The sequence below is a fragment of the Terrapene carolina genome, unplaced genomic scaffold (assembly GCF_002925995.2).
Source record: "Terrapene carolina triunguis isolate 2854851 unplaced genomic scaffold, T_m_triunguis-2.0 Scaffold238, whole genome shotgun sequence".
NCBI classification, from domain to species: Eukaryota; Metazoa; Chordata; order Testudines; family Emydidae; genus Terrapene; species Terrapene triunguis.
Window position 1 is genome coordinate 2149549 of NW_020664589.1, and position 23166 is coordinate 2172714.

General features: G+C 43.2%; 1 protein-coding gene across 9 annotated transcripts in view; it reads right to left on the reverse strand.

Annotated features, from left to right (window-relative positions):
- The window catches only part of TNC (tenascin C), a 96893-nt gene that overhangs the window by 30349 nt on the left and 43378 nt on the right, over window positions 1-23166 (reverse strand). For 3 of the 9 annotated variants that reach the window (XM_026657314.2, XM_026657313.2, XM_026657317.2), the window contains exons 5-15: window positions 22730-22845; window positions 22183-22339; window positions 21075-21344; window positions 19692-19877; window positions 18166-18255; window positions 16835-17098; window positions 13782-14141; window positions 8675-9094; window positions 5703-5975; window positions 2036-2308; window positions 404-676 (exon numbers count right to left, since the gene is read on the reverse strand). In XM_026657314.2, the coding sequence (XP_026513099.1) occupies window positions 404-676; window positions 2036-2308; window positions 5703-5975; window positions 8675-9094; window positions 13782-14141; window positions 16835-17098; window positions 18166-18255; window positions 19692-19877; window positions 21075-21344; window positions 22183-22339; window positions 22730-22845 (2682 nt within the window). The remainder of the gene's footprint in view (window positions 1-403; window positions 677-2035; window positions 2309-5702; window positions 5976-8674; window positions 9095-13781; window positions 14142-16834; window positions 17099-18165; window positions 18256-19691; window positions 19878-21074; window positions 21345-22182; window positions 22340-22729; window positions 22846-23166) is intronic. The other 6 variants (XM_026657315.1, XM_026657316.2, XM_026657319.2 and 3 more) reach the window with 6 other exon arrangements.

Sequence of the window (23166 nt, forward strand, 5' to 3'; positions counted from 1 at the left end):
AAAGATCACAGGCAAATGAGGAGAGAGGGTGTGGAATGAACACAAAGAGTATTCCAAGTCAAATGCAAGGCTGTTCCAGAGAATCATCTGGAGCAATTCAGTTATATATACAGAGAGCTTGCAGATAAGTGTATATATAAATAAACCAATCAAAGGTTTACCATGGTGCTTCCTTAATTCTGGGGACACTTTTCAGCCATTTCCAAGGTCCCAGATCCGCTACTTTCAAAGCAGTCTTGGATTCAGCTTATTCCAATGTGTCCCCATAGTGACCCTTTCTTTAATTTACTAACGAGGGCCATCTAGATGAGGAAAAGTGATGTCACTGTGGAGCCACGTTCTAGAGCAGTTTGGTGGACAGGAAAAGAAAGAATAGAAAAAGTAAATCTGGAAGGTGAAATACCTGTGGTAACCAGTGCGGTCAAAGTCTGAGCACCTTGGTCATCAACTAGACCATGCAGTTGGACAGTGTAATTAGTGGAGGCTCTTAGGTTGGTGATTACAAAACTCCGTGAGGCCCCTGGCACCGTGTGCACCAGAGAATCCAAAGGCAAGTCAGAGTTTATAACTTCTAGAACAAAGCGATCAAAGGCAGCATCCTGAGCTTCCCACGTGAGGGACACACTGTCTGAGGTAGCGTTTGAGACAGTTAGTTTGCTAAGGAGAGGTTCGTCTACTAGAGGAAGAAAAACAAATGGAAATGTGTCGGAATTATTAGAACCAAAAATCAAATCAAATCAATGTCAGAGGAGTCAGAGATGGAAAAGACGTATTTAATCACATTTTCTGCACCATGACCCCTATCATCTTAGCCAAAATCTCACCAGGATCCCCCTCCCATTTAGCAGTATGAGCAGCATGGGCAGCGTGATTTTGACCCACTGACACCTGTTTGTAATCCTCCTGGGGGTCATGATCCCCAGGCTGAGAAACCCTAATTCATCCCTCTGCCAGGATACCACTCCCCGCTTACAAATGTATCTGCTATTGACTTGATCACAGATTCTTCATATTATGTTGAACTGCGACTGGCATCCTAAAGTTCCATAGAACTGTCTGTCAACCACGTCAGCAGCAGCATCACATTGTTACAATTCCTCCAATTTATACAGATTTTAAGATAAAGCAAGGTCTATTCCTGGCAATCTGTGAGGAGATATAACCTCCATTACTTGTATAATTGGTCACAAGGTTAATGTAGGCACCTTGTTTTGAGATAACTTTGTGCAGGGAACCATTTGCAGAGGTCATATGAATGGAGTCAACATGGGTAATAAAAGATCGCTGCATGTGATACAGTACCCCCCCTTGAGTAATCCATCTACTTTTGTACAATGATAGGATTCCTTCTTTCCTTTGAACGACTGTGCTACAGAGAGATCCAGATGTGAAACTTCAGGCTGTTCTAGGTGCTAAGAGCAAAATCCATACCTGTGCAGCCAGCCAGCCCAGGGCCGTGAACCACTTCAGTCCCATGTAAAACCTAATCTGAGGTTTTAAATGGGATTACAATAGTGCATAGGCTTTATATAATTCCTCTGCCATGGAGTCAATTTCACCCAAATCCCGTTCAAAAAGTAGAAAAACCTTTGCCTATGCATCTGCCTATTCAAGAGAAACAACCCCCCTAAATGCAACATAACAGATACGAACACATGTTGCAATGCTGAGGTGTGCCTAGAGAAGTATTGGCTCCACGCTCAGCCCCTGAGCAAACTGGTTGAGGTTCTGCTCTGTACCAGAAGTGGCCCCTGCTCAGATGAAGCCGAGAGGAAAGAAAGCTGATTATTTCTGTTGTGAATAAGAACACCGCTCATCGCCGTGGTTACCTTTCCCTGCACTGGACGGGCGGGTTAAACATAATTTTACAGGTTAAAATAATGCCTGCAGCTCTTCATCAGAAGGCGTTGTAGGGTGAGGTAGAGGATTTGGTGCCGGGTGGTTGGCTGGGGAAGGTAAGGGTGTGGGAAAGGTCAGGTCCTGTAAAGAAGAGTTAGGAGAAAGCCGAGTTAGTATGTGAGGTAGGTTTATATACCTGTAGTAGCTGCAGCACTTATTGTCTTTGTGCGGAAACCACGCGTGCTCCCAGAGAGGTAGACAATAAAATCAGTTTTGGGGGAAAGCCCTGAGATATGAGCAGTCCTTAAGTTGCCTGAAATGTTGTACTCCATGGGCTCCAGTAACCTGCTAGAATCAATAATTTCAATGGTAAAGGTCTTGAAGGCCTCATCCGGGGCTGTCCAGGAAAGGTTGAAGCTTTCGGGGGTAATGCTGGAAACCATTAATTCACCAACTTCGGGTTCTGCTGCTAAAGAGGAAAACAAAATGAGTGAGAATTAGATGCCCCCTCTAAAGCCTTATGTTCCGAAATGCCGTGCTTGCATCTACAGCTGCCAGAGTTGAAAAGGGGAATGGAGGGTTGGAATAACAGGTTGCTGCAAGCGGACGTGAGCTAAGGGGAAGAAAGTCAAAGAGAGAAAGCGTCTAACAATGCTGCATCGATGAAAGCTGTAAGACTGCAATGGTCGTCCATGCTTCTGAGCGCAGCCAAGCGTCTTTCAGTACATCTTCACTGCAGCGGGGACCATGCTCCTCAGTGCAGGTAGACAGACACACATTAGCTGTACTCAAGCTAATGTGCTAAAAATAGCAGTGTAGCTGGGGTAGCATCGGCAGCTGCTCAGGCTAAGTCACCTGAATACCAACCCACATGGACCCTTGGGGTACCTACTTGGATGGCGAGCCCAAGCCTCCACCTGTGCTCCCTGCTGCTACTCTGCTATGTTTAGTGTGCTAGCTCACGCCGAGCTAAGTCATGTCTGTTTACTAATACTGGGAAACACATTCCCAGCTGCAGTGTAGACGTATCCTTCGAGGTCTGAGCATGAAAGCAGATGCGTAAGAACACACTGAGGGCCTTAAAGACTTGGAGAATACACGTCACTGTTTTAAGATAAGCTGAAACTAGATCCATGGCTTGGTCAAGGAGAAAGGGTCGAGTTTCATTTGAGCTTTTCCTCTCTCCCTTCCTGTTTAAAACACACGAACGTTGGCATCTAGTCCTGGAGCTTGAGTGAAAGTACAAAGCTGTGGTAGCTCCCTGGGGCCTCCTTCCCTTCTGCAGACATCCCTTACAGGCCTTCAAAAGGCGCAGAACATTCTGACAATGGAAAATCCCCCGGAAAGAAGTCTTGAAAAGCCAGGTGGTGAGTGTGACTGGAATAGAAGGGAAAACCCCAGTAAGGTGTCCTCTGCTGTTTCCATTAAACTGAGAGAGACAGAGCAATGCATAAGCCATACTTCGGCAGGACACTGTGGGTATGTCTACATCAGGGGTTGGCAACCTTTCAGAAGGGTGTGCCGAGTCTTCATTTATTCACTCTCATTTAAGGTTTCGCGTGCCAGTAATGCATTTTAACGGTTTTAGAAGGTCTCTTTCTATAAGTCTATAATATAGAACTAAACTATTGTTGTATGTAAAGTAAATAAGGTTTTTAAAATGTTTAAGAAGCTTCATTTAAAAGTAAATTAAAATGCAGAGCCCCCCGGACCGGTGGCCAGGACCCGGGCAGTGTGAGTGCCACTGAAAATCAGCTTGCGTGCCGCCTTCGGCACGCGTGCCATAGGTTGCCTACCCCTGGTCTACATGGTAAACACAAACCTGTGGCAGCGAGTCTCAGAGCCTGCGTCTACAGATTTGGATTTGCTCTACAGGGCTAAAAATAGCAGTGTAGATGTCCAGGCTTGAGCTGGGGTCTGTTTTCTTTTTAACTCCCTAAAGTTTACTTTCTCCACCTAAAGGAGATTTATCTCCATTGTGACTAGACTATAATCTGATATCAACCCATACTCAGAACTCTTGATGGAAGCTTTTAGTGAAAAGTCAATGGCAGTATACAGCTCAAAGCAAGCAATTCATGTCATAAAAACCACTCTAGCCAAGCCAAGTCATGTAACACACCACCGCAACAACCAAACAGTGCATCCTCATTTGGGTAATTCAGTTATAAATTTTCCTAGTTCCTTCTAGCTGCTGGATAAAATGTGCCCAGAGAGAGCAAACGAGTAAGTCTGAGCCATCCTCCAAGCTAGAGAGAAGTGGCAGCAGGTTACAAAGGGCTTTAAAGATGGGTTCTGAAACAGATCATTACTGCATCTGATGGAAGAGCCACTGCGTCTCAGCTATTGTCACTGAGTAAATGATATATAGAAAGTCCCATTAATTATAGCCTAAGTATCTAGAAGCGGCAGTGGCATGGAACAATCCAAGGAAGGGTATGTTTGACTTGTTACGATAGAAGTGCACTGTATTGCAGGAGAAATACTCCCAAGGCATAGCTAAACGAGAGTGGTTGCAATCCATTGCAAGTACAGAGCAGGTAGAGCAAATAAAAAAACCCTGCAAGGTGAAGATGAGGGACAAAATCCAAATTGGAAGGGAAAAAAAATCAAATAGCTGACTGGGCAGGTGGAACATGTGGTCTAGGTTCTCTTTATCTGAGGGTTAATTATTTAGAGCAGGGGTCAGCAACCTTTCAGAAGTGGTGTGCCGAGTCTTCATTTATTCACTCTAATTTAAGGTTTCACGTGCCAGTCATACATTTTAACGGTTTTAGACGGTCTCTTTCTATAAGTCTATAACATATAACTAAACTATTGTTGTATGTAAAGTAAATAAGGTTTTTAAAATGTTTAAGAAGCTTCATTTAAAATTAAATTAAAATGCAGAGCCCCCCGGACCAGTGGCCAGGACCCGGGCAGTGTGAGTGCCACTGAAAATCAGCTCGCATGCCGCCTTCGGCAGGTGTGCCATAGGTTGCCTACCCCTGATTTAGAGTTTTGTAGATCATTAAAACAATGTTATTTTTTATTTATGAGCTATAGGCCTGAACCCAAACCATGGAACATCTTTGAGCTTTGAGGGATGCAAGATCTGGAGATGAATGTGGGGACTAGTGCCCATCTCTGCTTTTCACCAACCCAGATATCATATTTACATCACTGAAAGGTGAATGCAGATCCGTGAAAGGTGCACAGATGAGTCATAAAAATTACTTTCATTATTATTGATAATTTTAGGCAATTTTTGGTGGTTTAAAGCCTGAGTCTCCTCTCACCTACACCAGCTTTACACCGGTGTAATTCTGTTGACTTTAGTGAAGTTACTCCGGATTTACACATTGTGAGAGCAGTAACAGAGTCATATTGGTTAACAGCCCAATACATGAGATCACCCCATAGCAGTAATTCCATATTGTTTTTTGTGCATTGTTTTGGAAATAACTTTTGGAATCCAAAAAAAAACAAGTGCTTAATGCCTTGAGTATCTGGGCTATAAAGTCAAGTTTTCACAGCTTTCACAAGGCAATGTCTGCTCTTTCTGATCATGTGCAATGGACATTTGGGTCTTGCAACCAGAGAAGTGAGTAAAATAAGCAAAAAAAAAGGACACATGGGAGCTCCTGAAAGCAAATGACAGCATAGTGGCCCTGAGACTCTCACTAGAAAATCTGATCGTCATGAGACATTTCCAAGCATGATATGTTCAGCCAAGCTTTGATAAGCCTCTAGGATTAAGGGTGCTCATGCAAAAGAGTGCAGACATTCAAGCTCTCACTGGACTCTGTAATAGCTCTGGCCTATATGCCTCTCTGCAAAGAAGGAAGGAGCATGGAAAGTGATGAATGAATTAGAAAGGGTACCTGTTGTGGTGTTAACAGAAAGGGGTTTGGTCCTGTAGCCCTGAATCACACCATAAAGGGTGACCGTGTAGGGCATGTTAGCCTTGAGGCCAGTAACATTCACAAAGCGCAGGCTGCCTGGGACTGTGAGATTCCGAGCTTCTTCTGGATTTTTAGTCTCCTGCACCCGAATGACAAAAGTCTCATAGGCCCCTTCTGCTGCTGTCCAGTTGAGTTGGAAACCATCCCAGCTAACCTTCGATACTGTTAACTTTCCGAGCTCAGGTTCCTCCTCTGAATAAGGACAGAGAGTCAATTAGTTACTCAGATTACAGATTAAAGTAACCAATAATTGGGGTGCTACCTGATGACTTTCCATGCTAATGAATTTCAGTTATAATTAGTGTACCTATAGATGCACTAGAACACACACTTATAGATTTATGTCTGTCCTTGGTAACTCAGTGGAAAGCTTCCTTCAGAGACTTGGCAATGCAGAGCCGTACAACAAGGAGAGAGCAACAATAATAAATAATCATCATTTTAATACTATAATATTTCATGTAGGAGGCAGCTTTGGAGCTTAGAGCATTTCACAAACATTAATTAAGGCTCCTTATGAGGCAAGTCAGTATTTCTATAACCATTTTACAGCTGCCATTAATAATTTAATGCTTGCCACTCTAAAGTGATTGTGATCCTGCAGTATTTCCCGTTCCAAGGTTAGACAGATACAGACGTTCATGTAAGTACCGAGGGCTGTGAATTTTATGTTTTTAATGGTGTCCACTTGAAGAAAGGTTGGTTTTGTTTGTTTGTTTTTTAAAAAAAATCAATTCCTAATTCAAAATGACAAAGAATGAATAGTGGTTTCTCTGCCTGTACCTGCCCATCTTTAGAGATTTGCCCTAATTGTGGGGCTAATTGTGGTTAACACAAGTTTAATGAGGGCAGATAACAATAATTTCTTTAAAAAGACAAGCTTATTACTTCAAAATAAGACTCTCAGGGACATGCTATAGAAAGCCTTCCTGTGGTGAGGGAAGACAACTGACAGACATTAAGCTTTTCAAAGTCACGCTGGAAAATAGCATCTTCTTATCTGTTGGTTATGCATGGGGATTCTCCTCTTTTAATCTGTGGCTAACTTTCGGACTGAGCCCATTCCATAGCTCTTTTCTCTCTTATTTGCATGGCTGAAATCAAGGTAAGACAGCCGTAATAATGATGACAGGGCCTGATGGTGCAACCCTTTACACACGTTGCTGAGCACTTACTCGTGAGAGATGTTCCACCAGGACCTGGTTTTCAGTTATACTCAAGGTTCCTTTAAGCCACGTTGGTGTAAGGTGCTTTAAAGGCATGCACCCATTTTAAGGCAGGTTGGTGTAAAGGGACCTTAGTGTCAATGAGAACCAGGCCCAATGAGATTACTTGGGTAGTTGCTCATCATGTAAAGTAAGGGTTGCACATAGTGTGTGTGTGCTTGCGTGTATTGCATGCCCTAATGGATACACTATGGGCTTAATTTTCAGAAATGCCTAGCCATTAGGAGCGCCCATTGACTTAACCAGATTTATGAATACTCAGGCCCTATATCTCTGTATAGGAAAGTGGTATCACTCAGGTCCACTGAAGCACCAACCAGCTGCCTCCCATCCCCCTGTGACCCTGGAGAAATGACAATGCACAGAGTAACTTTTCACATCAATGCTGCTCAAGAACTTTGCATGAGCTGTTTTAACGAAAATAGGGATCAGACACACATTATGATATAATGCAAATCCTGGCAAGGTAGCACTGTTCAGCTGGAAAGGGAGAATGCAGGCTGGAAAAGAAATCAGTGATCATTTGATGGCAGTAGAGTTAAATAAGACATTCCTTTAAAATCAAAATACACCCCCCCCCCACCCAAAAAAAAAGAAATCAAGTCACAGCAAAGTCTTTCAAGGAAAAACATTATCTATTTTGCAAATGCCATAACAACTTAAAAGCCATTCAGATTTCCCTGAACATAACGTTCAATTTCCATTCTCTTCCAAGACGCAGGCTCACAAAAACACTTTTCCTTTCCGTTTCCTGTTCAGGGACATGCATGTCTGATCTGGAAATGCATCCAACTCCCATCATGCTCTCCTGTTCTCAGACACAAATCATGCAATGCACCAATTCGGATTGCTGGGGCGCTCAGCCAGCCTCACCCATAAAGCCTGGACCATACATGACAACGGAGATGACGACGACACGGGGAGTGAGAGGAAGAGATGATGTTTCTTAGATTAAAAAAAAAAGATGTAACACATCATATAAAAAGATGAGACTGTTCTAACCATTCCCGGGATAGCCATGGCCTGGGTAAATCCTATGTCTCACACAGACAGTGATTTTGGTACTGGTATGTGGACTGTGAGTATTGCTCGTCTATTGTCTATTTCTCCAACCGTACATTTGTATCTTGGTACTTGATCATTAGTGAATTGCACTCAGTTTATACGATTGTTTCCTTTTACTGTTGTATTGTTCAGGGAGAAATGAATGTGCTAAAGGAAAATAAGAGGCTGTTTAAAAACTCTGAAAACCCACTCACAATGTGTTACAATCTTTTTTTCCCCTTCAGACATCATCACTTCCATGGAAACACTGCCAGATACCTCCTTGCAATCTTCCTTTTGTTTGGATCAAAATCCAAACAAAACCCAGTCACATATCCTGCTATTTCCATGTGTCTTGTAAATAGCTGATGCATCAAATCCCCTCTTTGCATGCAATTTGTAAAGGGAGAATCAATGCTATGTCCCTTCAAAAGCTGGATGGGGAACTGTCCATGCCACATAACTCAATGCCCTCATTCCAAAGCAATAGGGGTTTTGTCCCATGCAGAAAATAACTTCACAAAGCCTGGCATTTCTGCAATGGCAGCGCAGTGCGAGATGAAACCCAGAATGTCAAAGCAGAAATGAGAACATATGGATAACAAAATCCATAGAAAATACCTGTGGCAGCTAGAGCATCCAGTGACTGAGAGAGCTGACCTTGAGAGCTTCCATGGAGATTAATCAGATATTGTGTGCCAGCTGTGAGATTGGTAAATTCTGTTTCTCGTAGGTTTCCCGGCACAAAGATTTCCTGGGTCCTGTTTAAACTGGGCAGGCTTTTCAGAGTGATAAAGAACTGATCAAATAATGCATCTTGGGCTGCCCAGGACACTGTGAAACTATTGAAAGTCCTGCCTGTTATTTTAAGATCATGAAGTTGGGCAGTGGCTTCCAGGATGGAAAAATCAGTGGGCACTGAAAGCAGAGCGTGAGAATCAGTGCTTGGGTTTGTTAAGTAACTTAGCTCAGTAGGTGCTGGGCTGGTAGGATTAAGTGTTGTTTCACTGTCTGATTCTCCAGATGCTGTGACTAGATGTGCTAAACAGAGGTAAATCACAAGTTAAGTTTTCCTTATAAAAAAAAAAAGGCAAAGAAACCAAATGACGCCTAACATCTGAGAAAGGTTAGTTTCTGCAGTTTGCATTAAAGATCTCTAAATACAGAGAAAGCAGATGGGACAACTGATTGTTTGGAGACTGAATCCAGGTCGTAAGCAAAGGAAACATTACAAAGCATAATGTCAGTCTCATACCTGCCACACTCAATGGTAGCTCTAGAGCATCAATCACGATAGCTAGCAATTTAAGGACACTCGTTTTCAGTAGAGATACTGGGCCAGATCCTCAACTAGTGTAAATCAACATAGCTTCATTGACTTCCATGGAACAATGCTGATTTACGCTGGCTAAGAATTTGTCCCTCAATCTCTTAAACATGCCTTCTATCCACACAATAGGACAGTTAACGCTGCTGATGGAAATCAGAAATGGAATGCATGCTAGGACTGCAAACATATCGAATACAGACTGAGAATTCAGCTCTAGCAGTGGCATTGCAAAATGTCTTCCTGCCCTAAGAAAAACAAACTTGGAGCTGTTGTCTGTCTGTACACATGCCGCATTCTTTTTTAAAAAAAAAAAGAGAGAATGTGAGCCTTCTTCCTTTAAAGAGTTCACGAGACAAAGAGATGAGCCAGCGCGTGCTCTGTGCGCGGGGTGTCCATGCTACCCAAGAAATTAACATGCCTTAGACCACAATCAGCCTTTGGGGTTTTGAGGGTTACACAGATAAGAGAGAATCCCCATCTCAGTTGGAGGGCAACAGGCAGATAACTTTTCTGAGTCTTCAATTAGCCATGCAGCATTCTCTCTTCCTTAGTGGACTAGCCACATCATTCCCCACTGAAACAGCTGACCTGCTTTCTTTTCTCAATGCCATTCATTTAAAAGACAGTGAGCAGTCTTCCACCATCAGGCAGATCAGCATGGGTACGTACCCTCGATTCAATAGCTGTCTCCAAACTGACAAGATACTAGCGTAGCACAAAAATGTTTGCAGAAGAGAAAGAACAATTTAAACATCTTGAAACAAAAGCAAATAAAAAAAAGGTGATATCTAGAAAATACATTTCCAGCACAAATACTCATGTAAAGTACTTTTCTGCTGACCTTCAAGAAATCTGAAAGCCTATGGGAACAATTCACTTATACTGGTCACGGATCAGTGTAACTCTATTACTGACTTAGATAGAGTTCCACCTGATTTACTCCAGTGTGAGACCAGAACCAGGCCCTATATACTGTATAACTGAAAGGCAGTAGCTTTATTATCATGATAGTACATTACCTACAATGACCACTACTACACTAATTCCCATTTTGCCAGTGAGGATACTGAGTTAGTCTATAGTTATTAACTGGCTTTATCAGAGTCATTATGTTAATGTGACACCCCGGGGGTGAGGGTGGGGCTTGAGGAAAGCATGCAACATCTAAATATTAACATACTACGAGTCTGTGAACTGCTGTTACACAGTTTGCATTTTGCCAAGAGATGCCACCCATTCTTTTCTAAGGATATGTGGCAACAACAGAATCTGAGGAGCGTGTTAATTGAAGGCAAATGCTGCCTAAATGTTGACCACTCTACATGCGTGCTGCTAGCTAACATATATTGTAGAGTACACCCAACTACACCTCTACCCCGATATAACGCTGTCCTCGGGAGCCAAAAAATCTTACCGTGTTATAGGTGAAACCACGCTATATCGAACTTGCTTTGATCCATCGGAGCGCGCAGCCCCGCCCCCCGCAGAGCGCTGCTTTACCGCGTTATATCCGAATTTGTGTTATATCGGGTCGCGTTATATCGGGGTAGAGGTGTATATAGACATGCATTGCATACATACACAGAACAGCAGAATTAGGAGAAGAGCAAAATTATCACATAGATACAGGATCCATTATGCAAATTGAAATGGAGATCGTGGAGACATGCAGAAAAGAATGCACAGCATGGAAAGATGTGAGCGGAAAAGGCAGACTGATTTTATACATCCCCTTTGCACTTGCTGCAGAGCTAAACACATCACTGAGGGGAAAGGGTGACAATTAGAGCTAGTTGACAATTTCTGAATTTCAGAAATTTGACAAAAATTTCACAATTCAGAAAAAAAAGGGAAAAGGTTTCAGTGATATTGTCACAAAATTCTAGCCCTCCCCCTATTGGTTTGAGCAGATTCAAAGTTGACCGAAGGTTTTCAATTGCCAAAATTTCAAAATTTTGAAATTCCAAAATAAAAAGGGGAATTTTTGAAAAAAAGTCACAATTTTCTTCCTTTTTTTCTGTCCAGCCCTATGGAAAATGACTCCATTTTAATTATTTATAGGGAAGGACTTAATTTTTCATGCAATCTGTTACTAATAGAAAGAAGGATGGTGGAATATGTGAGAACTCCAGTGAGTAACTCACACGAAGGGGACACCCTTGCAACTAGTATTGAATTCTGGATCTTACTGTTACCAGTAGGTTAAACATACTGGGTCAAATGCTGCTCTTAGTTTTGCCCATGGGACTCCACTGACTTCAGTTGGAGTTGCAGAGCATAAATTGGCCCATGGCATGCAGGTAAAACTACACTGTCATATTATTTACAATCATTTTATTGCAAAACTAGCTAAGGATACTGTTTGGGGGTTTAACAACAAAACCCACAAAGGGGAAATGAATGGATAAGTAGGGAGAAAACCTAATTAGCTCCAAACTAACCCATAATAGAAAAATGTATGGCTTAGTGTACAGACATAGAACTGAGACAGAAATGCAAAATAGCTGGATATGTGGAAAACATCCAGGTAATGTAGCTAGTGATAGCTATCAATGCATAAGAGATTGATAACAACTAGACGAATGGACATCAGAAAATGTAAGTAACAGTTTGATCGTTGAATAACAAAGTGGATGGGTGGCAGAGACATGTGAAGGTAACAACATTTAGATAAATGGACAAAAGAGAAACAAACTAGAAGTCCTGGATGGATGGGTGAGAGCCAGACAGAATGTCACCTAGTAGAATGATGAATGAATAGCAGATGCAGAGGAATTCAACACACGGAAGGACATTTGGATGGACAACAGATAAATTGCTATGAGAATTCCTTGTCAAAGTGAAATACTGTATCTATATTTATTATCCTGAGGGTAAAACTTTCAAACTGAGCTGTCCCTTTTATACATATAGCCTATCCTTTCCTATATGGATGTTCTTGGGTCTTCTAGGGGAATTCCATTTTAATTTCTCACTGGTACTTTCACTATGAAGAATGTTAATGCCCTGCCTGGATGTCAGATTTCTCTGGGTGCTTGGGACGGAGCTGGGAGTGTTCCTTTCTACTATTTCTTGTTTCTGTCTTTTGTCTTTTGCTTTATTTATTGGAAAGAAGTGGCCACAATCAATTCAGTGCCAGATCTCCCATCAACCCAAGTTGCTGGGGGGGAGGGATAGCTCAGTGGTTTGAGCATTGGCCTACTAAACCCAGGGATGTGAATTCAATCCTTGAGGGAGCCACTTAGGGATCTGGGGTTAGCAAAGGGTAGAATCTGTCTGGGGATTGGTGCTGCTTTGAGCAGGGTGTTGAACTAGATGACCTCCTGAGGTCCCTTCCAACCCTGATAGTCTATGATTATGCCTCAGGGCTCTCATCCTCCCAAGATAGGATTTCAGCATAAGGGTCAACCATGAAACCTCCATCCTATTTTGGGCCCTCCATTTAAATATCCCTCTCTTCTGTCTCAGCTAGATGGTTAAGCTACCTTCGTACCACTGGAGAACAACAAAGGAAGAAATTGGTGGCCAGGATCTGATTTAAGGTCTTGCTTGTGATGGATTAACAAACCACAATGGCTACCATTAAAAATTCTGTATTGCCAGTAGTCGCTGCACACTGATATCTGCAATACCCATTTATGCCTTTGCTTCAAACAGGAATCAGATGTGGTAACTGTGTAGCATCTGTTGGCAAATTATTTTTCAATGGTAATCACTGTAGGTTCCTGTCAGGCTGACTCACCTATTCATTGTTGATAATGTTACTTTGAGCGTGGGAAAACGGGGACACAACTTCAGACAAGCAGAAGCCATAAGAGAAAGAAGGACTGGCACAGAATATTGTCAAGGTCCTCAGCAGATAGAATGAATCTTCTTTAGTCATTCAACAGAGTAGGAAGCTACCCTCTCCAAGCCATGCTCCCATTCAGCTCTTGACCTGTAACTCACTTCCAGAGACAAGAGAGCATCTCATCCAAGACATGCCAGTAGTCACTGAACAATCTGTGCACCGTTGCAGAGGAATGTTAAGAGGGCTCCCAGCTATTATAAAGTCCATTCATTTATTTCCACATGCCACTCATGCATAACGTATTACTGTCCCTCCTTCTCCAGCATCCACATTATGCTACTCAGGCACTGCTCCAGAATTGGAGCAGGGAGAAACAAAGATGCAATCTGACTTCTCAGTTTCCTCAAAGCTGGGCTATGTGGGTTATGCCTCGATAAATGTATTTGGAAAGATATGCTGGAGAAATGGTCTTTCCAGCTAATACATGGCTTATTCCCCTTTGCTTATCATATCATTCTAAACTGCAAACATACCACGCTCTTGGGTGGAACAACTAACAAAGTGGACCATGATTAGGGACCCCTTAGTTAATAACTGAAAGGATGTACCTGTTGTAGCCACAGCTTCAAGAGGATGGGAGCGCTGTCCTCCAATCATTCCGTACACCTTGATTTTATAGGATGTGTTAGCCTGGAGGCCATCAATCACAGTGCCTAAGGAGTCTCCAGGCAGGAAGACTTCTGCAAGGGGCCCAGCTGCCCACGCCACCTCCTTGTACTCCACCACAAAACTAGTGTAGGCTCCTGAGTCCGCCTTCCACGAGAGACTAAAGCCATGCGCTGTCACATTGGAGACCACAACATCCCTCAGCGTATCCTCCCCCATCCCAGAGGCCTCTGAGCTCCAAGATCCAGAGTACTCCTCTGGGCCAGGAGTCGGCTCCCACTTTAGATCTAGACTATGTGTGGCTATAAAGAAACAAACAAGCAAAGGGTAGAATATGAAATACTTAATTCCTTCCTTTTTTCAAAGAACAAAAGTCAATGAACTGTGCATTTCATACTGATCACCTGGCCGTGAGTAGAACCATCTAAGCAGATTTTGAAACCAGGACCTTCAGCACCAAAGCACAAACCTCTACCACATGAGCTAAAGGATCCATTCAGTTACTTGGTAGCAGTAGATGACTGTTATCCACTAATGGGCTGGCCACTGAAGGAGATTGTGACACACCCTTTGCCAGCGTGCTACACAATTCGCAAAGATTCTTAATTTGTGTGTGTGTATGTGCGCACGCAAAGGGGGTGGGTGTTGTTTATATTCTCAGAGGGAGATTGAAGAAAGTATGAGGGAGAACCAGCCAAACATACAATGCATAAGAAAATAATGTCTTCAGCTCAAGGGCCGGAGCAACGCCTATCTTACAAGATTTCAGTAGGAGATAATTGACTGATGCAAACAAAAAAACCCCTGCAAAACAAAACCAAAGGCTCCCTGACCTCTGCAGGCCTGACTGAACAAGTCAGGAAGGATTAAGGAGAAAGACTAAAATACACAACATGGGAAAAGGAAGGGACCTTTGAAAGCAAATACTCCCTGCCCTAAAGGAGATTGCATTCTATAAGCTGCATATGAATCAGTTTCCTTCTCCCCCCCCCCCCCAGGGAGGAGGACAGATCTCTCTTTTAATGAACAAGTGTTTCCAAGCTGCGCCCCTGGGTTCCTCCACTTCATCCTTCCTAGGATACAAAGAGCTAGTTCGGTCCTAGCCATGCTCCTGGTGCCTTCCACTTGAATCAGTTACTCTCTGCTCCCTGCTGTCCAGAGCAAGCACTCCCCTGCCGCCCCGTGGTGAAACGGCGCGAAAGCCATCTATAGCTGTGGGCAGAGTGTGTGAGCTAACAAGATTTGTTTTGCTTCACCTGAGGACTGGAGGATCTCACACATGCTGGGACATGGACGGAATAATGAAAGAAGCAAGCCCCCAGTTCACACACCCACAAGATCTTATTTTACAGCTCCTGATTCTTATGCATTTGGGATGCATCCGTCCCCAATCAAGGGACAGATCCCAAAGAAACGTTACATCAACTAATACTGCTGCCTCTCAGGTGTTGCTTCCGGAGCTTCTCGGTTTATTCATGGGCCAGAGCAAACACTTAGAACATTACACTGGTTTCATGCATTTTTTTTTTAAATATCCCAAGAAGATAAAGAATAAGGCTTGGGGGCTTTGATTCTGATGCTGGAAATGACTAGCTTGTGAAACTCCACAGCAAGGTCCTTCTGATGTATGTTGTTTAAGCCTTTTCACCCTCTATGTGTATTTCCTGTGAGGGTCTGAAGATTCTTCAAAGAGAAGGGGGAGAAACAACCCTGGAAAGATCAAAGCTTTCTTCATCCCTGCAGTGTAGACCTTCCGCTTTGTTCTGTGTGTCAGTGCCTCCTATGTTTTCTCCCACTTGGCTACTGGCCTTATTTATTCATCATACAATTTACTTAATGTGGATGTTTACAGCATATGAACTCTCAGCTGTCTTGAATTATCCAACTCTGTAAACCATTTATAGGTACAGTTGGCATGAAAATTAAAATGGAAAATAAGGTTGGGTTGGATTGGATTGACTGTGTGGCCGCAAAATAAGGTGCCTACTTTAATTTTCAGACTTCACAATACCAGGCAGTGTTCTCTTGTTTACAACTGCTAATTTGTAAGATCTGGGATTTCTTGCATGGGTTTGTACTCTAGATGGACTTGAGAGAAAGAAGATGAAACTCTCAGGCCCAGATCTTCAGCTGGTGCCAACTGATGTAACCTCACTGTTTTCAGTGCAGCTACGCTGATTTACACCAGGTGAGTGCTAGCCCACAATATTTAAACGTAGAACACTCTGAAAACATGTAGGAGCTGATTATCTTTTACCCTAAGGCCGTAGCCTGACATAGCCCATTTACACAATGAACTCAACAAGAAACCCCACTGTCTTCAGTAGAAACTCCTTGAGGAATAGGGTACTGCTCAAGGTGAATACTGGTGGAAGAATGGGCTCTTTTTTATAGAAGTGTAGCAGTCATGCTAGCCAATGGACTGAAGGGACGGAGACTAGCATTATGACATCAGCTTTCTTATGCTATTGAAAGAGAAAAACGGTGACAGGCAAAAGCGGAATTGTGAGGGCTCCAACAATGTTCTGATGCTTTCAGTGTCAAGAAAGGCTGCAATGAAAATTCATTAAGGTGTGTGTAGGGGAATGTTAAAGGGGTGTGTTGTTAACATCGTAGTCCCCCTTCTTCTTTGATTGCTAGAGTGTAAGGAAACCAAATAAACCATTAGACAGACACACACAAAATCGTCCAATTTAAAGCAAAGAACGAGGTTGTCCATCCCCTGCTGGAGAATAAGTGTATTGTGTGGGTCTCCTTAAGGGATAAGCAAGCACACAACAGAGGGAGATGGAGAGAAACAAAGGGATAAGGAAAAAGCGGGGCTACACCTCAGTTCGGCTTTCACAGAGAGTAACCAGGTTTTTGCAGCCAGCTGACGTGTTCAAAGCTGCTCCCCAGCAGCGTCTTGGAAAGCCGGTGACATTCTGCTTGGCCCATCTCACCCGCTTGTTAAGAGGATCTGACACAGTGCACCCATTCAGACCCTGTTACTTACCGGTAGACCCCTTCACCATTGTGGGTTTGCTCTTGTGCCTGCCTTTCTCTGCCACGAGGGTGATGGTATATTCTGTACCAGGCTCCAGCCCTCGCAAGATGTAAGAGGTGCTATCTGCTGGTATCTCAATTTCATTCTTCCTCCCAGAGGGGATCATGTAAGTGAGGCGGTAGCGGTCAAACTTGGCCAGTGGTCTTCTCCAGCTGAGGGAGAGGGTCATTTCAGTGCTATCACTGACCGCCAAGTCCTTGGGATTATCCAGATCTGCACGTTAAACCACAGAGGTTATTTATACGTCAGAATTTTTTATGTTCCTCGGTGCAGGAGCTGTGTACTGCCATGCGGGTATTCTGTCAGCTAACTGGAGAAAGAGCCATAATTATACCCGCTGCCTTAATAGATTCACTGTATAACACTAGCCTGATTTCCCTTTCTATGCCTTTCAGACCCTATTCCTTGGTCTAAGTCGTAGCAGGTGACGTTCTGTTTATATGCAAACCAAACTGAATCCAGATCTCCCTCACGAACATTCATTTCAACAGGGCTGCATGGAAGAGAGGCAGAATCTGACCCCCTGGTTTATTCATTTTTTAACAACATTCAGTTTCAGCCGGTAATTCCCTCATTGAACTGTGTTTTGAACCTAGAGCACAGGTTCTCAGCCTGGCAGTCATGGGGACGGTGGGTACCACAGACAGGTATCAGGGGGTTGCAATCACACTGCCCTTCCCACAGTGATAACAGAAAGGGGGATACTAGTATGGAAACAGAGGTCTGGATACAAAAAAGGTTGAGATCCATTGAACTAGAGCAAGTTTTTAGGACGACATCCAATCCTGGTTAAAAGACTCCCAGAGATGGAGAATTTGCCACGTCCCTCACTAAGCTATCCCAAGGGTTAATTGTACCCATTATTAACATTTTATATATTTGGAACTGGACTGTACCAAATTTTGTGGGATTTTCTCTTTTCCCCAGCAACAACATTCACTTTTAGTGGACGAGACCATGAGGACTGCACAATTTACAATTTAGGAGGAGGGATAGCTCAGTGGTTTGAGCATTGGCTTGCTAAACCCAGGGTTGTGAGTTCAATCCTTGAGGGGGCCACTTAGGGATCTGGGGCAAAATCAGTACTTGGTCCTGCTAGTGAAGGCAGGCGGCTGGACTCGATGACCTTGAAAGGTCCCTTCCAGTTCTACAAGATAGAATAGCTCCAAATTAATTTATAATTTTATATATCTACACTTGGTCCCTAACTGGGGCTCTTGAATGGCTCTGGCTTTCTTTGCCCTTTCACCCCGTGTGGCCAAGAGAAAGGATCATCTCACCGGTTGCAGCATTGATAGTAGCGGGAGTACTTTCTCTGTCCTGCTTCACTGCTGTCACTCCAATGCCATATTCAGTTCCAGGCCTCAGACCTATGGTGAATGTGTAGAGATGTGTCACTGTTTAGGGATGGTGCTAGATAAAATGTTTCTTGGTTTTGTTTTTCATAAGAAAGCTGTAGTGTGTGGTGGCACGGGATCTTTCCTTTTCCATGAACATTAAGAGCCAAATTTTCAGGCAGTCTCTAGCTGGCCTCCAATGTGGAGGAAAAAACTTTTGCATGCACAGTCAACTTGATTATTTATTATTATTATTGCATTACCTAGAGACTCCAACCAAGATCAGGATCCCTGTGTGCTAGGCACTGTACAAACATCATAAAAAGTGACAGTTCCTGCCTCAAAGAGATGATGATTTAAATAAATTGGACTTGCACGAGTGTGCAGACATCCATGTTGAATGTGAAAATCCCAACTGACTAACTTGCAGGCAAGAGGTCAACTTGCAAGCATAAAAAGGTGCATGCTTACTTTTGCAAGCACATGCAAAAGTGGCATGGAGAACCAGAGACTTGGTGTCAGATTTTTAAAGGTATTTAGGTGCCTGGAGATTCAGAGAGGCACCTAGAGAGATCTCAAAGTTACCTAAAATCAACTGCCATTGATTTCAAAATGGATTTGAAAATTCCACTAGGCACCTATCTGCATCTTTAAATACCTTTAAAAATCTGGCCCTCAGGCTGAAAATGTGGCTCTTGACAGGAACAAAGATACTGTGTACCCAAGTTAGTAAAAAATGAGATTCCTGGTGTCTAAATCATCTTCAAAGTCTTTTACATCCTGAATATTTTCTCTACCATAAAAGATTCAAATACACTTATTATCCCAATCTGCATGGATTTTGGTGTGTTTTTAAAGTCTCTTTCATATATTCACATTTCTCTTTACATCTCTCCAATGTGACTCTTTATAGCTCCACATTTTTGTAAATTCTTTGTAATCCATTCAGAAGATACAGTAATTTACCCTAAGTGGGTCTCCTGTTCCTTTGTTGTGCATATATAATTCTTAGTGTCGGGGAAAGTTCTGTTCAGAGCAAAGGAAAAGCAGATCTCTCTAGATAGCTTATGGGACCCTAATGAAAACAATGCTGTTATTGAATATTGATGCAATTATGTTGTGATTATATAAATATTATGGTGGGCTGAGGCACCAGCTGGGGACTTAAAGCCCAAACTCTGGTTCAATTCAAAAGCCCTTTACTCATGGCTAGTTTTATTAACCTAAGATTTCAAAACAGCCAACAGCTGGGAGGGGAGAGGACAAGGCCTTCTCCTTGCAGTAGCTTCCTCTTTGTTTTTAGAGCCCTGCCCCAGATCAACCATGTGACAGGCAGGGTACCTCGGTTCTATTTGTAACCTCTTACATGCCTTTACACCTTGCCACAGGTCATCATGGTGATAGGAGGTCAGATCTCTGGATGGTTACTGGTGCCAGTTACATTAACAGCAATCTCACTTTGATCCTACCTGTGAGCGTTGTCTTGGTTGTGGCCTGGTTACTCCTTGGCACAGTTATCTCAGCATGGTCTCCACCTGAGATGGGAGCGAACTTGATTCTGTAGTTATCGATGCTGGCTTGACTGTTCTTCCACTCCAAGGTGATACTGTTGTCTGTCTGAGACAGTCGCTTCAGGTTCTTTGGTGCATCCAAGCCTGAAGAGGGGAAAAAAGGTTTTCTCTCTCAGGACAGAAGGAAAGAATGATTCATACGCCTGGCATATGATACCATCTACAAGATGAGATCAATTTTCCCACAGAAGTTACCACTTCAAGGAAAGCAGACACCTCCTGTGAAAATTTTTCATTTTGTTTCATCAAAAACCCAATTTTCCATCCCATAAAAGTTGTGACGGAAAATTGTTGACCAGCCCTGGAATTCAGTATTCAGAAGATACACTCCAACCCTGGCCTAAAGGAGTCTCATCTCTTGGAGTGAAATAGGGATTTTATCTAAAAATTCCATGAGCTATCATCATTCACTCCCATAATGGACTCAAGTCCTGCTTTGGTGAAACAACTCCATCCTGGGGCAAGAGAGGATTTCATTCTCCCTGTTCCATTTATTCCCCAGCATTGTCATATGGCTCCATTAACAGATCCAAACCATGACTGCATGCTAAATTGCACACCTTTTACAAAAACAACAACAACGAGGAGTCCTTGTGGCACCTTAGAGACTAACAAATTTATTTGGGCATAAATACATAAATACATTTGTTAGTCTATAAGGTGTCACAAGGACTCCTCGTTGTTTTTGCTGATACAGACTAACACGGCTACCCCTCTGAAACCTTTTACGAAAACATTCCCAGCATAACCAAAGGTGAAACTGAATTAAAAACAAAAAGCAGGCAGTGGATTCCCAGGACCAAGGAAGGAAAAAAGAAGAGAGTTCTCTTCTAATCCACAATGGATGTAGGCAGAATAATACATCTGTTCAGAACTAGACACTGTGGTGATGGCAGTTATAGGAAAACTTTAGATCAATAAACAGACAGGCAGGCAGATAAGGTAGGAGGAACACTGTTTGTTGATGGGGGAAAAATGGGAGATTCAGGATAAAAGTATCAAAAGGTCCTATATGATCTGGGAACCTAATTTCATTTTTCAAAAGAGATGCAGGCACTTAGGAGCCTAAGTCTCTTGGAAAAGCAATGGGATCTAGGTTCCTAAGTCATTTTTGAAAATTTTACTCGACTTCCATAAACCTCTGTGACTGGTACAGTGCTGTGCTGGCATAATAACTGAAGTGAAACAACATGCTACAGCTAATTAGCATGGATGTGTTGATGGTGATTGGAGTAGAGCAGAAGACAAGAAGCTATGACCATCTCCGAACAAACTCTTTACCTGTGACAAAGGTTTCCTTCACAGGGTCGCTAGCCATGTCCCTGCGCCGAGAGATCAGCGTCACCTCATACTCTGTGTGTGGCTTCAGATTCCCAATGGAATACTGGCTTTCATCCTCAGCGAGGTCGATGGTCGTCCTGCCCCCTGGAACATCCTTGGGTCCGTAGGTGAGCTCTATGTCATCAATTTCAGCCAAAGGTTTGAACCATGTGATTAAAGCTGTGGTGTCTGTCACATCCCTTGCCTCAATCTGGCTCGGGCCATCAAGCTCTGTTATGGAAAGAGGAAAAACATGAACTTTCTGATCCCATCGTAGAGAGATCAAACACAGACTCGACATTGACCCTTATTCGTTGAATCAAAGGCCTGGTCCACACTAACCCTCCACTTCGAACTAAGGTACGCAAATTCAGCTACGTTAATAACGTAGCTGAATTCGAAGTACCGTAGTTCGAACTTACCGCGGGTCCAGACGCGGCAGGCAGGCTCCCCCGTCGATGCCGTGTACTCCTCTCGCCGAGCTGGAGTACCGGCGTCGACGGCGAGCACTTCCGGGATCGATCCGGGATCGATTTATCACGTCTAGACAAGATGCGATAAATCGATCCCAGAAGATCGATTGCTTACGGCCAGACCAGGAAGTAAGTGTTAAAATGAGTGGCTCCTATTAGCTGAAACTCATCTTCATGTCGACTTACTTATGGCCCATAACATTCTACCGATGCAGATGGAAAGTGCTGTGTTACGCAGGAAGGAAAAGGGATGTATACGGAGCCAGTCCTGCACTAGCACAGCAAGTATAAGCAGAAGTCCAAGCAGGTTCTCCAGCTGCACCAGGAATCCTGATGGTGCCAAGTAGTTTCCATGTGGTGGGTTAAGGATGCGGAGCCTGTTTCGCTTGGTTGCACTCTCTGAACAGGAATAAAGTGTATGCTGGCCCACTGTATCCTTTCCTCCCCAGACAGGTAACCCAGGGATTCCTTGTGTCAGCTACTTCAGCTCTTCCCGGCTACGTGTTTTCAAAAGGGGAAACTTTTGAAAGTGTGGCTTGGTTCGCCTCCTGTTTAGCATCTCCACAGAATACACCAAATAACAGAATAGTACTTACTTGTGGTAAACACTCTAGACAGCCCAGGTCCTCTGGTTTTGTTTTTCACTACATGCAGGGATACGTTATACTGTTGTCCTGGTGCCAGACCTGGCTGCATATATGATGTGTCTGGCCTCTTCAAACTGTTGGTTATGTCCCCATTATCTTCCTTTTTCTGTAACGCACAAGGCACTTGGTTAAAATTGAAGTTGGACGAACTGCTTTTTTATTCGTCCAAACTCGAACATTTCCTGAAGACAAATTGATTTTAATGAAGTTTTTGATGGGAAGGTTTCTGAGGTCCATGAAGGGGCTCTCTGGTGATTTCCAGAGAGACAGCACCGAATCCAAAACAAACCTTTTGGAACAATTCCATTTTGTGAAAACATTGGGAAAGTTTGGTTTTCATTCCAACGAGGAACAAAAACAAATATTAAAACCCTCAAAAGGTATTGTGAAATAAAATGGGCATTCTCTGGCCAGCTCTGGTTCGAATGCGGCATAAAAAAAGCCCAACACTCTGCATTTGTACACGGAGGCGTCACGGGATGCGCTTTTTCCTTACCATATTTCGGAAGATGAGCTCCCAGCCATCAAATGAAATGTTCAGAGGCTCCCACTCCACCTGCACGGATGTCTCCCTGATGGATTTGAATTTCAGGCCTTCAGGGGCAGGTAGATCTATGAGGAGAAACAGCAAGAGGGTAGCTGCATGGGTCATAGTGTCCCCTCAGATCAGAGAACTAGGTATTCACAAACAAGTATCGTGGTGAAAATCACTGGGGATGTTTTGAGATACTACAAAATGCTTACATAGTACAGTGATGGGTGCTATAGAAAAAACTGGATAAGATAGATAGATAGATAGATAGGCAATTAGTACAATGAACAAGCACATGGTGGACAGATATCAAAGGTGGGTTCTGTAGATGGATGGATGACTTTTTTTTCTGTCCCCAAAGATGCCAGAGTTAATTTGGGACCCACCAAACTATAGGAAAA